General features: G+C 36.4%; 1 protein-coding gene across 1 annotated transcript; it reads left to right on the top strand.

Annotated features, from left to right (window-relative positions):
• The first annotated feature begins 1,436 nt into the window (after positions 1-1,436).
• Positions 1,437-12,840, top strand: LOC107785564 (uncharacterized). Its single transcript, XM_016606897.2, has 18 exons — positions 1,437-1,736; positions 5,121-5,240; positions 5,401-5,523; positions 5,646-5,708; positions 6,810-6,917; positions 7,539-7,616; positions 8,194-8,286; positions 8,424-8,510; positions 8,746-8,847; positions 8,974-9,093; positions 9,221-9,283; positions 9,571-9,704; positions 11,089-11,170; positions 11,267-11,325; positions 11,416-11,461; positions 12,133-12,224; positions 12,313-12,382; positions 12,496-12,840. Exons 1-18 carry the CDS (start codon positions 1,500-1,502, stop codon positions 12,565-12,567), a joined length of 1,749 nt encoding a protein of 582 aa, XP_016462383.1. The 5' UTR covers positions 1,437-1,499; the 3' UTR covers positions 12,568-12,840.
• The last annotated feature ends 599 nt before the right edge of the window (positions 12,841-13,439 follow it).

Genomic DNA, 13,439 nt, shown 5'->3' with positions numbered 1-13,439 from the left:
ACTCCGGCCTGCTTTGTACCTGAGTTTGGCTCTGCAACTGAGCTATCGCTATTTTCTGGGCTTGTAACATCTCGAAGATCATCCGTAAGCTGACTCCGATCTCCTCCACGTTATGGGCGTCTCGAGCTACAGTTCGAGTACCGCCCTAAATATTTTTTTTCGGTTCGGAACGTTGGATCGCCTCAAGAGCCACTTTGAATTGACATCTAGCGGTACTTCGACTCGGATTTCAGGTACTTCGACTCGAGCTTCAGTGACATCGTTAAGTGGCCTTCCGGCCCCAGGTATCAAGTTGTTGGTTTCATCCTGAAGGCCGGCTTCGTGGTCGATAGGTAATGCCATGAATCGAGGGTTTGCCATTGCTGATTCAGAGTTGTAAATTGTTGCGTAATCCGAATTTGTATCAAACAACCACTATTATCCTTAGCCCCACGGTGTGCGCCAAACTTTTTACTCGAAAAATCGGATATAGTTGAATTTATAAGTAGTTCTAAGGATATGTGATATAGCTTGATATAAATTGTACATAGAAGCGGAAATGTTTAGATTCTTGGCTATAGAAACAGGATATAAATTATTGAACAAGAAGAGTGAGTATGCTGAGTAAAACAAGCTCAAGAGATTTATTCTTCAATAAATAGAAGTAGTCTTTTCTTACAATGTGTGAATCCCCTTTGTGCTTACAAGGATTCCCCTATTTATAATAGAAGGATCTTACTTTATTTATAATAAAAAATATATAGTGGAGAACCCATGATGAAGTGTTGTTGCAACGGCTCCTGTCTGCGAACTCGATACTGGCTCGAGCTCGGTATTGGGTCGAGCCCTCGGCCTTGGTTCGAGTTCGATATTCGGGGTGAGTGTCAATCTGTTTGTGCATCTCCAACAACCTTCATGTTGCCTTGCGGTTCGATTTGGTCATGGGCTTGATAATAATAACGAGTCGATTCCTCGATCGGTCTTGGAGCTCGAGGCTTGTTTGTACTATCCTCGGAACTCGTCTCGAGCTCTCACTTCTATCGCTTACCATTCGAACTCGATCAAACGTACGGAGACCGAAATCTATTTCGACCGTATACAATTATTATTAATCTTTAGTTTAAATATTCTTTTAAAAATATTTTCCACTCACCAATCAAATACAAAAAAATATTTTTCATTAAAACATTCAAAGAAAAATATTTTTCCTTAAAAATCATTCCAATCGCATGAAACACATCCTTAAGGTCATTTGGTACGCGAGATAAGGTGAGATAAAATGTGGTACTAAATTTATACTATATTTAATTGACAGATAGATTTATACTATCAACCAAACATATTATAAACTTAGTATTATTTTATCCTAAATTAATTTTGGGATTATAATCCCGGAATAATTTAGTGTGGGTATCCACCTTTCTGATATTTTCTATTTAGTTCTTCTTATTCCGAGATTCGGTTGTTTTAGTCCCTCCACTATTTTCCCTCTTTCACTTCTCGTCCAAAACAGCTGGAGTATGACGGTTGAGGTAGCAAACGGGGTAGCAAACATCGTCGGCCATTCCAACGGCGATACGAAAACTAACCCTAACGACGTCTCGAGGAAATCAAAGGAGAACGAGCGCCGCCGTAGGCGGCGAAAGCAGAAGAAAAATAATAAGGTATCGTCTCACGGAGAAGACAGTGACACCGCCGCCGCCTCTGCCGCCGCTGACGCTAATGGCGTTGCTGATGAGAACTCCGATTTTCAGAAGGTATTATTTCCAGATTATCTTAAAGTGTAATTGATGAGTAATTGTTATGGTGGAGATATACTTTTTACCAATTATTTAAGCATTTATTTTGATTTGCCGATGAATTAGGGTTTTTTAAATTGGGAATGATGAACATGAAAATAGTAAGAGTATGCATGCCTTTCAATTTTTCCTTGTTCTTAATTTTAGAATGCATTAGAAAAGAGTTTACGTTTTATGCATTGCGGTGTAATAAATATGTACATAAGCAGGTGACTTGATTAGGTATTTACAGCTAAATCTCTTAATGAACAGTACCCATTCTCTCTCGATTTATCTTGACAAGGTGGGTTGCTCTGATAGTAAGCAGCCTCCACTTCCGACCAAGAGGTTGTGAGTTCGAGTCACCCCAAGAGTAAGGTGGGGAGTTTTTGGAGGGAAGGGTGCCGAGGGTCATTTGGAAACAGCCTCTCTACCCCAGGATAGGGTTAAGGTCTGCGTACACACTACCCTCCCCAGACTCTACTAGTGAAATTATACTGGGTTGTTGTTATTTTTTCTTTTTAGTCCGTCAAAAAAAGAATGATATTTATTTATATTTAGTCAAAGTTTAACGGTAAACTTTCAATTTTACCCATGATGAGATGATTTATTGTCACAAAAAGTTTTATGGCTTATTTTAGACCATAAGTTTTGTCTCTTAAACTCCCTTCCAAGTCAAATACCCTCACATAAATTGGGAGTAAATGATAATTGATAATTTGATTAAAATGGTAAGTAACCTGCTATCACGGGTTAAAATTTACTGATAGCGTAAAAAAATCTTTATACTTATCCGTGTATGTTACTTAAATCCATTAGAAAAAGTACATATTGAGCCATACCAAGGCTTGATATAAGGGTAAGCTATGTTGCTCAGACCGGGGTGTAGGTATTCGATCTGGGTGCAGATTTAGAGGTTGGATTCTTTGTCACATAAATTTTAGGATTTAGAGGTATGAATTCGAGTGCGGATACGAGTGCTAGGGCCAATTAATGTATATTATGACATATAAAGTATATATTTCGGTTAGTTAAAGTTATTGAACTAAAATTATTAAAACTTTATTCTCTATAAACACTAATATTTTATTCATAAGATATCGCGCATAATATATATATATATATAAACCCTAGGTGATTTCTTCTCATCTGTTCAAGCATTGGTAGACAAAGTTATATGGTACCTGTTGCTGGTAGGAGATAGCAGGTATCTTGTGGAATTAGTCAAGGTCCGTGTAAGCTGGTCCGGACGCCACAATACGTGTAAGCTGGTCTGGATGCCACAATTATAAAAAAAAGACATAAACCCAAGAATTAAACCAAATGCCCAATCAATCTATACTTCTCGGTCATAGAATGGAATCAAAGTATCCAAGGTAAGTTGACTAAATCCGCTATGGATCCCACATCCTCATCCATATACCTATGTCGTGTCGATAAGGGTGCAACAGGAATTTTGAAGAGTCCGCCCAATATAGAGGGTAAGTCAATAGCGAATAACCTTTTCTTCCCTGCCTCCTCGAGCTTCATTCCCATCCCAAAGTGACAATGGCCGTAGTGGAAGAGGGTAAGATTTCTATGTGGATTGGACATATCAACACCTTTTGCATCTTTTTATTTTAAAGGAAATATGTAAGAATAATATAGTGTTGGGTCCTGAGAACCGGGATGGCCGAAGATCAAAACCTAAATGTGGCACGGATTGATCATCGAAGCCTAGGCAATAACAATTAAGGAATTTGAGCTCTATGTAGCTAAGAGCTACCTTCATAATCAATTCATTAGGGTTGTCATCTTATACCCGGAAAAGTATCCACCGTTTTCTTTATCTCTTGAGCCTTATAGCTATGGGACTTCACTTTTTTCTGAGTAAGCAATCAATCTAAGTTCTATGCATTGACAGTGTAAAAACGATTTACACTGTCTGGTTATTTAAAAGGTAAGTTCTACGCGTTGATAGTGTAATAAGATTTACACCATCATATTATTTAAAAGGCAACTGCAGCCATTTCTTCATACAAATATTTGGTAACATAAAAAGAATGGGAAGCAATCCTCTATAACATGTCAAAAATATACTGACAGTGTAACAACATCTTACATTCTTTTTGATAAGGTAAAGTTTATGCTGGCAATGTATATAACTTGAATCTATATGCGATATAGGTGGCTATCTAATGTGCCAGCTTGAGAACAGCTTGGTAAGCCTGCTTATCAGGGTTACAACAGATGGGCTCACATTCAAAGTTTCGAACTAAATGAGTTCTCTAAGTCTTACTCCTAAGCATCAACCGCTCAGCCATTTCGTTGGGGACTACTATATGGTTGCATATGTTAATTATGGGAAATGTGATTTATGCAAATGTTCTCTCTTTTGACTATCTGTAAGGAATTTTCTCCAGAAAATGACTACTTGCTCTTCTTTGAAATTGTTTTGATCTAGTGGGCTTCTTACGGACTGGTGGATGTTGAGTTTGTATTTTCTGACAATTCTCGTGTTTCATAATTATGTCATGTGAGGGTTTTATCTGGAAGATCCTATTAATTTCTTTGCATCAATGATCTCTGTGCGTGTACATTTTCGTAGGGTTAACTGGAGCCATTTGACATAATTATTACCGTGTCTGAAATGATGATGTCATACAACAACAACCCATTAGAATCCCACTAGTGGGGTCTGGGGAGGGTAGAGTGTACGCAGACTTTACCCCTACCCGGAGGGGTAGAGAGGCTATTTCCGGGAGACCCTCGGCTCAACAGACGAGACAATAAAAAGTGACTATATACGCCTGATATATACCTTGCTAATGGATATGGTTTTCTTTATTTAGAAGCTGCAGGATAGTTTGGTACTGTCTAGTACCTTTGATTTTTGCTATATCTTGTCATACTATAGCGTAAATGTTGTGTTTGTTGATTTTTTTTGGGCATGGTATAACGTGTATACAAGTTGATTTTTTTTGAATATCCAAGGTCCAGCTAGTAATGAAGAAACAATGTTCATCTATTTGTCTTTCTAAGGTCATAAATATCATAGCTTGGATAAAGTTAATTTGTTTTTTCAATTGAAATGATGATGTGCATGAGCTTCTATTTTGACATGACTCATCTCTTTCCAAACAGTAACTTGTTTTTGCAATTGAAATAGTGATGTGCATGAGCTTCTATTTTGACATGCCTCATCCTTTTCCAGAGACTGTTTGTTATATGTTGGATTCTTTCCCAGAGCCTTTATTGTATAATGAAATGAGCACTTTCTCTAAACTATACTTTTATTTTTGTTGTGATGTTTTTTGTGACATTGTTATGCATTTTATGGTGTTTAGCTATTGATCTTTACCTTGCTTCGTTCTGATTCTTCAGTCTTTGGAGCAAGTTGAAGTGGAATATGTCCCAGAGAAGGCAGAGTTAGATGGCGAGTTGGATGAGGAATTCAGGAAGGTCTTTGAGAAATTCTGTTTCGTCGATGCTACTGGTTCTGAGGTATAAAGTGCTTCATTGTTGGTATATGATGCTGTGTGAACTAGTTTCAACTGAACTATGTTTTGCCTTCGATCTTCTTTATCGTTCAAGGTGTTGAAATTTATTCCTGACATCAGTTCTCATTTTTTACCATTTGCATAACTTTTTCTTGGAATATCAGGAGAACGATAAGATGGACGAGAGTGCTGCTGATGCAGCCTTAAAGAAAAACCCTTATTCAGATTCAGAGGAAGAGCAGGACGCTCAGCCGAAGGAGAAGGGTATTTCTAACAAAAAGAAAAAGGTCCATCTCAGCTTCTGTTTGCTGATTTTGTTAGTTACTTCTATTTGCTTACCTCGAGTAGATTTAAGACTGAATTATTTCTCCCTGATAAAAAAAAAGACTGAATTGTTTCTCTATTTCAGCTTCAACGTAGGATGAAGATTGCAGAACTGAAACAAGTCAGCACGCGGCCTGATGTTGTTGAGGTATGGATAGTCGAACATTATTATTATTTTGTTCTGATACACGCCAACAATACATTATGATCATTTATCCTATGCAGTTTGGTTTCCCTGCAAATTTCTCTGCCTAAAAAGAGGTTGTACCTCTGGTGGGCAGTCCATCATTGAGGGTTTCTTGTTCTTATCCTTTCAGAGTTATGCTGGCGCCGCCAAGTCCCTTGGAGTTCCTTGTCGTGCCTTTTCTAATATCTGCTTTGTCTTTGGCCGTGCTTCAATTTCTATGCTTTAGAACATTTCGCAAACGTGAAACTTTATAGATATTATTGCTATGAAACAAGTTGAAATGCTCACCCATAAGGTAGTTGATATTATCCTCTTCGTAAATTTGTCTTGGGCAGGCCAAAAGAAAATCTTATTTCTTTCCATTATCCTCCTATTAACTGACCCCTAGTCCGAAGAGTCGAAGAATCCTACCTAAAAGTTGAACAGATCTGGGCATGAACCTCATACCAAGACCTTTTCCATAAATAGTCCCGATTGAAGGGTCAGCATAACATGGAATGAGATCTTCTTATGATACTAAGTCTGCTCTTGTTTAATGTCATAACCATCTTCATGGAACCAGCCTTTGCATGAGTAATGCAGGTTCTTTCCCACTCTTGACAGTGTAACATTGGTTTCTCGTACATCCGGCATCTTACTCCTTTCTATTATCCTCCTACAGTATACTGAGCAATTGCCCACACGAGTCCCTGAATCCTACCAAAAGTTGACCAGATCTGGGCATGAATCTCATACCCATACCTTTTCCATACATAGTTACAATTAAAAGTTCACGTAAAGTAGATGAAATCTTGTTATGATAATAAGTCTGTTGTTTTTTAATGGAGTTGCCATCATCGTCATCATAATCATCTTCATCATCTTTTCCTTCTCCTCAGACTGGAATCAGTCTTTGCATGATCTGATGCAGGTTCTTTTGCACTCTTGGATAGTTAAACATTGATTTCTCGTGTATTTGGCGTCTTGCTCGTCTTCATCTGACTACTGCCATCCATTTCTGTATGTAAATTCCAGTTCTAACTGATGATTATTTTACTTATTGATGTGTTATATGTCGTTTAGGTATGGGACGCTACTGCAGCAGACCCTAAGCTATTGGTATATCTGAAATCTTACCGAAATACTGTTCCTGTTCCACGACACTGGAGTCAAAAACGAAAATTTTTGCAGGTCAGTCATCACTGCTAATTCATATATTTAGGTTACCAAAAAAATTATTTAGGTTCCCAATGATAGTGCAGATATTTTGTACCTCTTCCACTCATGTAACAATAAATAAGGATAGAACTTGGTTAAATAAGAGGGTTTGGTTTGGGAAGGGGGTGACGGATAAAATCAATGAAGTTTGTCTTATATGTATATATGTGGTTCTTGCAGGAGAGCGGCCTTGACACTGGTGGAGCCTCAACATGTAGGTCTTTGACAAATGGAATCTTCATGATTCTATCTTTGTGTATATTTTGTGGGTTGGGGTTGTAGGGTTTCTCTGTTTATTGGTGTGGGTTGGTCAAAAGATATTTCTTTCACTTTTCAACAAAGTGTTTCGAAAAGTATAGCTGCATTAAGTACCTTCAAGTTCGAGTAACTAAATGTTCCCTCACTGCAGAAATCAAATTATTTTAGCTGTCTTTGCATTTTTCACGGCTTGAAGTGGCTAAATGCCTAAATCTATTGCTATTATCAGCCAGTGTGGTCATCTAAGCCATTCACTAGTCCTTTGGATACGCTATTATTAACTTCTCTTTCTTGTATTACATTTTTATCTCATCAAGCCTTGAATTTGGTTTTCAGGGGAAACGTGGTATCGAGAAACAGCCGTTTCAACTGCCTGACTTTATAGCTGCAACAGGAATTGAGAAAATTAGACAAGTACGGTGAAATTTGCGCCATTACTTATATATTCCTTGCTCAGGTGGCCTCGTGAAATAGGAATATGTTGTATAAATTAAACTTATTTTAGATGTTAATACCCAAGGTAGAAAATTCTGAGGGTCGGTATTAATTTTCTGAACTTTTAAAAACTACTGGCATCAAGAAATGATGGCCTTCATTTCAGCATCACATCAAGACGTGTGATAATGAATGAATAATGTCAATGACTCAGTAGCTATATAAAATCCATCAACGTATTTGTTGTTGAAATAGTGTAAAGATAAAGCATAATTCAACAAAAAGAAGATGCTGTCTACAAATTTCTTGATGATATACTTTCTTATATTGACTGCTCTTGGTATGGCCCTAGAAACCCAATTCTTTTAATTTGAAAAAGATAGGCTCCAATTATGTTAGTAAACAGATATGAAAAGTATTTACCTGGAACGACACATCGTGTTTAAAAATATTTTTGTTTGAGAAGATGCAGTAAATGATTATTTTCTGCTAGTATGTATTGTTCATTGTTTATGCTTGACCTTGTTTGATAATCTTGTTTGTTCTCTTTGTGTAGGCTTACATTGAAAAGGAAGACAGTAAGAAGCTTAAACAAAAGCAGCGGGAACGAATGCAGCCAAAAATGGGAAAGATGGATATTGATTATCAGGTTTCCCAATTTTCTTTAATTCCTTGATGATTACTGAACCTGACAAATAATTCATGCCGTGTCAAGTGCATGGAAACTTCTGGTTAAATTGTTAATTGCTGTACTATTCTGCTGAGTCTCCAGATCATGTTATGTAGGTTCTCCATGATGCCTTTTTTAAGTATCAGACTAAACCAAAGTTGACTAGCCTTGGGGATCTATATTATGAAGGAAAGGAGTTTGAGGTACATAATTTCTCTTTCACATTGTTGAATCGACTTATGCCTCTTTCATGTCTTGCTTGCTTACAGCTTTGATCATTCTCTGCCTTCTGGTATTTCATCAAATTCCTGAGAATAGTAATGCCACAGTTTTTGTTGATGTACTCTTATATGACCATGTTTGATGCTTGATTCATTGGGCTATAATGTGTTAGATTTTTTTCCGACATCTGCATCATATCTTGATTTCTATATGCAGGTGAAGTTGAGGGAGATGAAACCTGGGACTTTGTCTCAAGAACTGAAAGAGGCTCTTGGTATGCCTGAAGGCACTCCTCCTCCTTGGCTGATCAATATGCAGGTAAGTTAGCATAAATTGAATCGCTGTTTTATTGGGGGTGATCATTTTTGTTCCCCTTAAGTCTATTGTCTTCTTGCTAGTTCGCTTTGCTAACACTTTTCTTCAACTCACAATTTGCTGTTGCAGAGATATGGTCCTCCACCCTCTTATCCTCAATTGAAGATTCTTGGACTCAATGCTCCTATTCCACCAGGAGCCAAGTTTGGCTATCACCCTGGAGGTTGGGGTAAACCGCCTGTTGATGAGGTAAGTTCCAAAACCTTTCAGTTTATTGGAACATTTTATATCCTCCGTATCATATTGTGAAAGATGGTGTCTTTTGCTGTAATTGTTTATTGTTCTTGACATTTTTTCCCTTATTTGTTTGACATAGTATGGGCGCCCTTTATATGGAGATGTCTTTGGTGTGCTGCAACAAGACCAGCCCAACTATGAGGTATGCCTACTTGTATTATCTTTGCTGGAGTTATTTCTTTCTGGAAGTAAGTTCCTGGCGTAACATTTTGCTTCAATGTAGTTCCAGACCAACTAAAATGCAAATCATTACCTATAAATAATTATGTATTTTTGGAAATGCACCAATTTAAAGTTTGTGAAACTTACCAGAGGTGTTGGGGTAACCATGAATAATTTTGAAGTAGCTAAGAAACATCGCATGTAGGAGTGCTTGATATTGATGTGGTCTCTAATTACGTTTGTCGTGCCATTTATGGTCATGCTTAGGATGAACCTGTTGATAAGACTAAGCATTGGGGTGACTTGGAGGAAGAGGAAGAAGAGGAGGAAGAGGAAGTGGAAGAGGAGATGGAGGAAGAGGAACTGGAAGATGGTATTCAGTCTGTGGACAGCCTTTCGAGGTAGTACTTGATCCAAACCTTTTTTTAATCATACAAAATCTATAGAAAACTTGTATTAGCTCAAACTGTCACTGTTCCCTTAATTTTCTATTCTCCTTTCTAATCTGTACATGCACTGTGAAAGCAGTCTTTAAGAGCCTGTTTGGAAAGCCACCTAGGAATTGGATTTGGGTGTAATTGGGTGTAATTACACAGTTTGACATGTTTGTTTGGCCAAGTAATTACTTGGTCAGCATGGAATTGGTGTAATTGGTTGGAGGGGTGTAATTACACACTCCAATTCTCAGGGGAGGTGAGAATTGGTGGTAATTACCTCGTAATTACCTTGTAGTTTCTTTCCTTTTTGTTTTTATTTTAATTTATTTTCTTTATAACTTTTTATTTCTATTTTTTAATTTTTTTTAATTTTATTTTACTTTTTAATTTCTTTTGAAATTTTTAAAAATATTTTTCTTTATTCATTATTTATCGTTTATTTCTCTACTTTTACTTGTGATTCCATGTAATTGCTTATATTTTATTTTTTATTTATTTTGTTATTCTATTTTTGAAATTACACCTCATAATATTAGAAATAACGAGTCATTAACAAACTTGGCATATAATGAGTGATGCAATTAAAGTGAAATTTCGTTGTTGAATGTGATTATAAACTTATTATGTTTCCTAATCTTAAGTTGTAGTGGAATTTACTATTATTATGTTGGAGTTTGACATATGCTAAACTTTTTTTTTTTTTGGATTTTGAAATTGTGTTATATTCATGGTCCCAATTTACTTGTTCTAGTAGTATTGGCTCACATTGCATGTTGTTCATTTTTTAGTTAGAATTGATAGATTAGTTTTGTCAAACATTTGAATTATGTTATGACATTATATTTATACATATTAATTTATTTTACCAAACATGAATTCTATGATGTTTTTACAAAACGTATGTTTTTAGTTTTTGTAAGTATCTAAACTAAATATTATTAATTTGGAATATATATATAAATTATTTTTACAATATTAGTTATAAATATATGATTACTAATTAATGTATATTCACGAAAAACTATACATCTTAAATACGGAGTAAATATAATATCATTTATACGTACAAAAATTTATAGGCATACATTTATTATATTAACTTTTAAGTTTTGATAATTACTTCATTTAAAATTTAATCTAATCGAGTAATTACACTTGTGCAACCAAACAGTAAACTTGTAATTACACTATGACAAACAAACAGGTCGTCGTAATTATACAACTGTGTAATTACTAGGCTGTGGTAATTACACTAATTCCAATTACCTGGTGGCTTTCCAAACAGACCCTAAGTTTTTTTAATTACATTTGAGGTATCACATTTCAATGTCTTTGCTTGTTCATGTAGTACTCCAACTGGAGTTGAGACTCCCGATGTTATTGACCTTCGGAAGCAGCAGAGGAAGGAGCCTGAGAAGCCTCTCTACCAGGTGAGAGCACTATATGTGGATACTGTTTTTTGCATTCTAATAGACAAATGTTATCTCTTTGTCAAGAAACTCACTTACATATACTTGTTTTTGAAGGTGCTTGAAGAGAAAGAAGAAAAGGTAGCTCCAGGAACTCTTCTTGGAACAACTCATACGTAAGTACTTGTTTAAGCTTCTGCAGAGAGTTGTATCTGGCACCTCTCCCTTTTCTCCACTGTGTGACTGATTTTCCTTTGGCTGTACAGGTATGTGATTAACACTGGCACTCAAGACAAGACTGCTGCCAAAAGGGTAATTGAATGTTTTTGTCCTCTCTCCTTGTATGCTGCATTTACATGCAAATTTCATGTGGTCGTTGTCTCGTTGAACATTGACTTTATGAACTGTTGAAAGCAGAAAGCAGTGCATTATGATTGTTCTGTTGTTATCCTTCATGTGAAAATTCTCACAGGAGTGAAGTGTCCTCATCCTATTTATGGGGTTATTTGAACCCTGGTAATGAAGTGGTATTATTAGATTTCATGTTCACAAGAATGGATTGCTCTCATCCTGTCGTTTGGACCATATTTTCCCCGAGTATGTGACAGTAGTTTGTTGTTTGTGAACTTGATGCTATGATCAGTGGATTCCACTTGCGGTTTCATTTGGCTTCTATAATTATATTTTGCATCTGATTGATCTTGTTCTGCTTGTTTGAGGCTTAGTGACTTGTTTGTGAAAGATGGAAAGAATGTATTATCATTGATAGAATATAAAATGGTGGATTTTTTTTTTTGAAAAGTATTTGGTAGCTAAGTGGAAATGCATGAACTGAAGACCATGATATGCCACCACAAGATATCTTGTTATTTCTTTGCCCAATGTCAGATTTGGTATTTCATGATTGTTTCTGTTTGGTCCCTATTATTTTATTTTCTTTATTTTTGTGGGGACACTTTGATTAAAATTTTGCTTGAAAGCAGGTCGATCTGCTTAAAGGTCAGAAATCAGATAGAGTTGATGTTACTTTGGCACCTGAAGAGTTGGAACTGATGGACAATGTCCTGCCAGCCAAGTGAGTAGCAACATTATTAATACTGTTTAAGTGGATTCCATATGATTTTTTTCAGAATGTACTGAAAACTTTGTCTGCCTTTCTATAGATACGAAGAAGCTAGAGAAGAGGAGAAGTTGCGTAGTCAGAGAGAGGACTTCAGTGACATGGTAGCAGAGGTGTGTGATTATTTCATCTTGTCTCTTTCATATAGTCTTTCTCAGTCGGCCTATGCTTCTTGTCATTGGTATTTTTAATGCATACTAGTTCTGACATGGTCAAACTGCTGCAGAATGAGAGGAAGAAGAAGCGCAAGATGCAGGAGAAAGAGGGCAAGTCGAAGAAGAAAGATTTCAAGTTTTGAGGGGGATCTTGCATTTTTTAGTCTATACCATCTAAGATAAGATATTTTAGGCCAGCAGTGGATCCAGCTAAAGGGCATCCGACCTTGCAAAGTACGCGCATTCATTAGTCATTTTGCACTATATATGTACGCTTGTAATGGCTTAATGAAGTGGTATCATTTTATGTTTAGCACAGTGAGGTTTTATTCGACTCTTCTCACTGATGAATGTTAATGTACGTGCTATGGCAGAGCTTGTTTATAATGGACTAATATTTCAGCTTGATGCTTGAACTTGAACATCAACTATTTCTTTTTCCTAGCTGAATTTACTCCTGTGAGCAAAAGGTGGTGATCAAGAAGTGCAGTCTGCTTCCTAGCGTGAGGCAAAAATATTGGGTGATTACCCCGGACATGTCCAAGCCTTTGGTGGATAGAGTTACCTGATATCTGAGTTGTTGGATAGAGTTACCTGATACATGTGTTAGTGAGAGGTAGCCGGTACCTTGTTGAATTAGTCGAGGTACGTGCAAGCTTGCCCGAATATCATGGTTAGGGGTGTACATGGACCGGGTTGGTTCGTTTTTTATCAAAACTAAACCAAACCAACTATATCGATTTGGATTGGTTCGGTTTTGGCGGGTTTTTTGGGTTTTTTGTTATTTAAATATTGTTTCAATCTTACTTTGTTAAATTTTTTATAAGTAAATATATGTTTAGTAAAAATTTAAAAATTGATACGCATTATTTATTAAATATTCTTATGGGAGAATCTACTTATTAACACATGATAGTTAGCTTTTTAGTCGTCCGACAATAATTTTTTGTTGATGTACACTTTCAAGGTTAATCGAATTTAGTAATTGAACATAAAAATCAATATGATACCTAGA

This window comes from Nicotiana tabacum, chromosome 14 (assembly GCF_000715075.1).
Source record: "Nicotiana tabacum cultivar K326 chromosome 14, ASM71507v2, whole genome shotgun sequence".
NCBI classification, from domain to species: Eukaryota; Viridiplantae; Streptophyta; class Magnoliopsida; order Solanales; family Solanaceae; genus Nicotiana; species Nicotiana tabacum.
Note: the sequence above shows the minus strand (reverse complement) of the source record. Positions and strands in the feature narration are given on the sequence as shown.

Excerpts from the sequence above, each read along its gene's own strand:
- LOC107785564 (XM_016606897.2), top strand. The coding sequence starts at position 1,500 with ATGACGGTTGAGGTAGCAAACGGGGTAGCAAACATCGTCGGCCATTCC. Across the intron at positions 1,737-5,120 it reads AGAACTCCGATTTTCAGAAG|TCTTTGGAGCAAGTTGAAGT; the intron begins GTATTATTTCCA and ends CTGATTCTTCAG. Across the intron at positions 11,326-11,415 it reads CTTCTTGGAACAACTCATAC|GTATGTGATTAACACTGGCA; the intron begins GTAAGTACTTGT and ends TTGGCTGTACAG.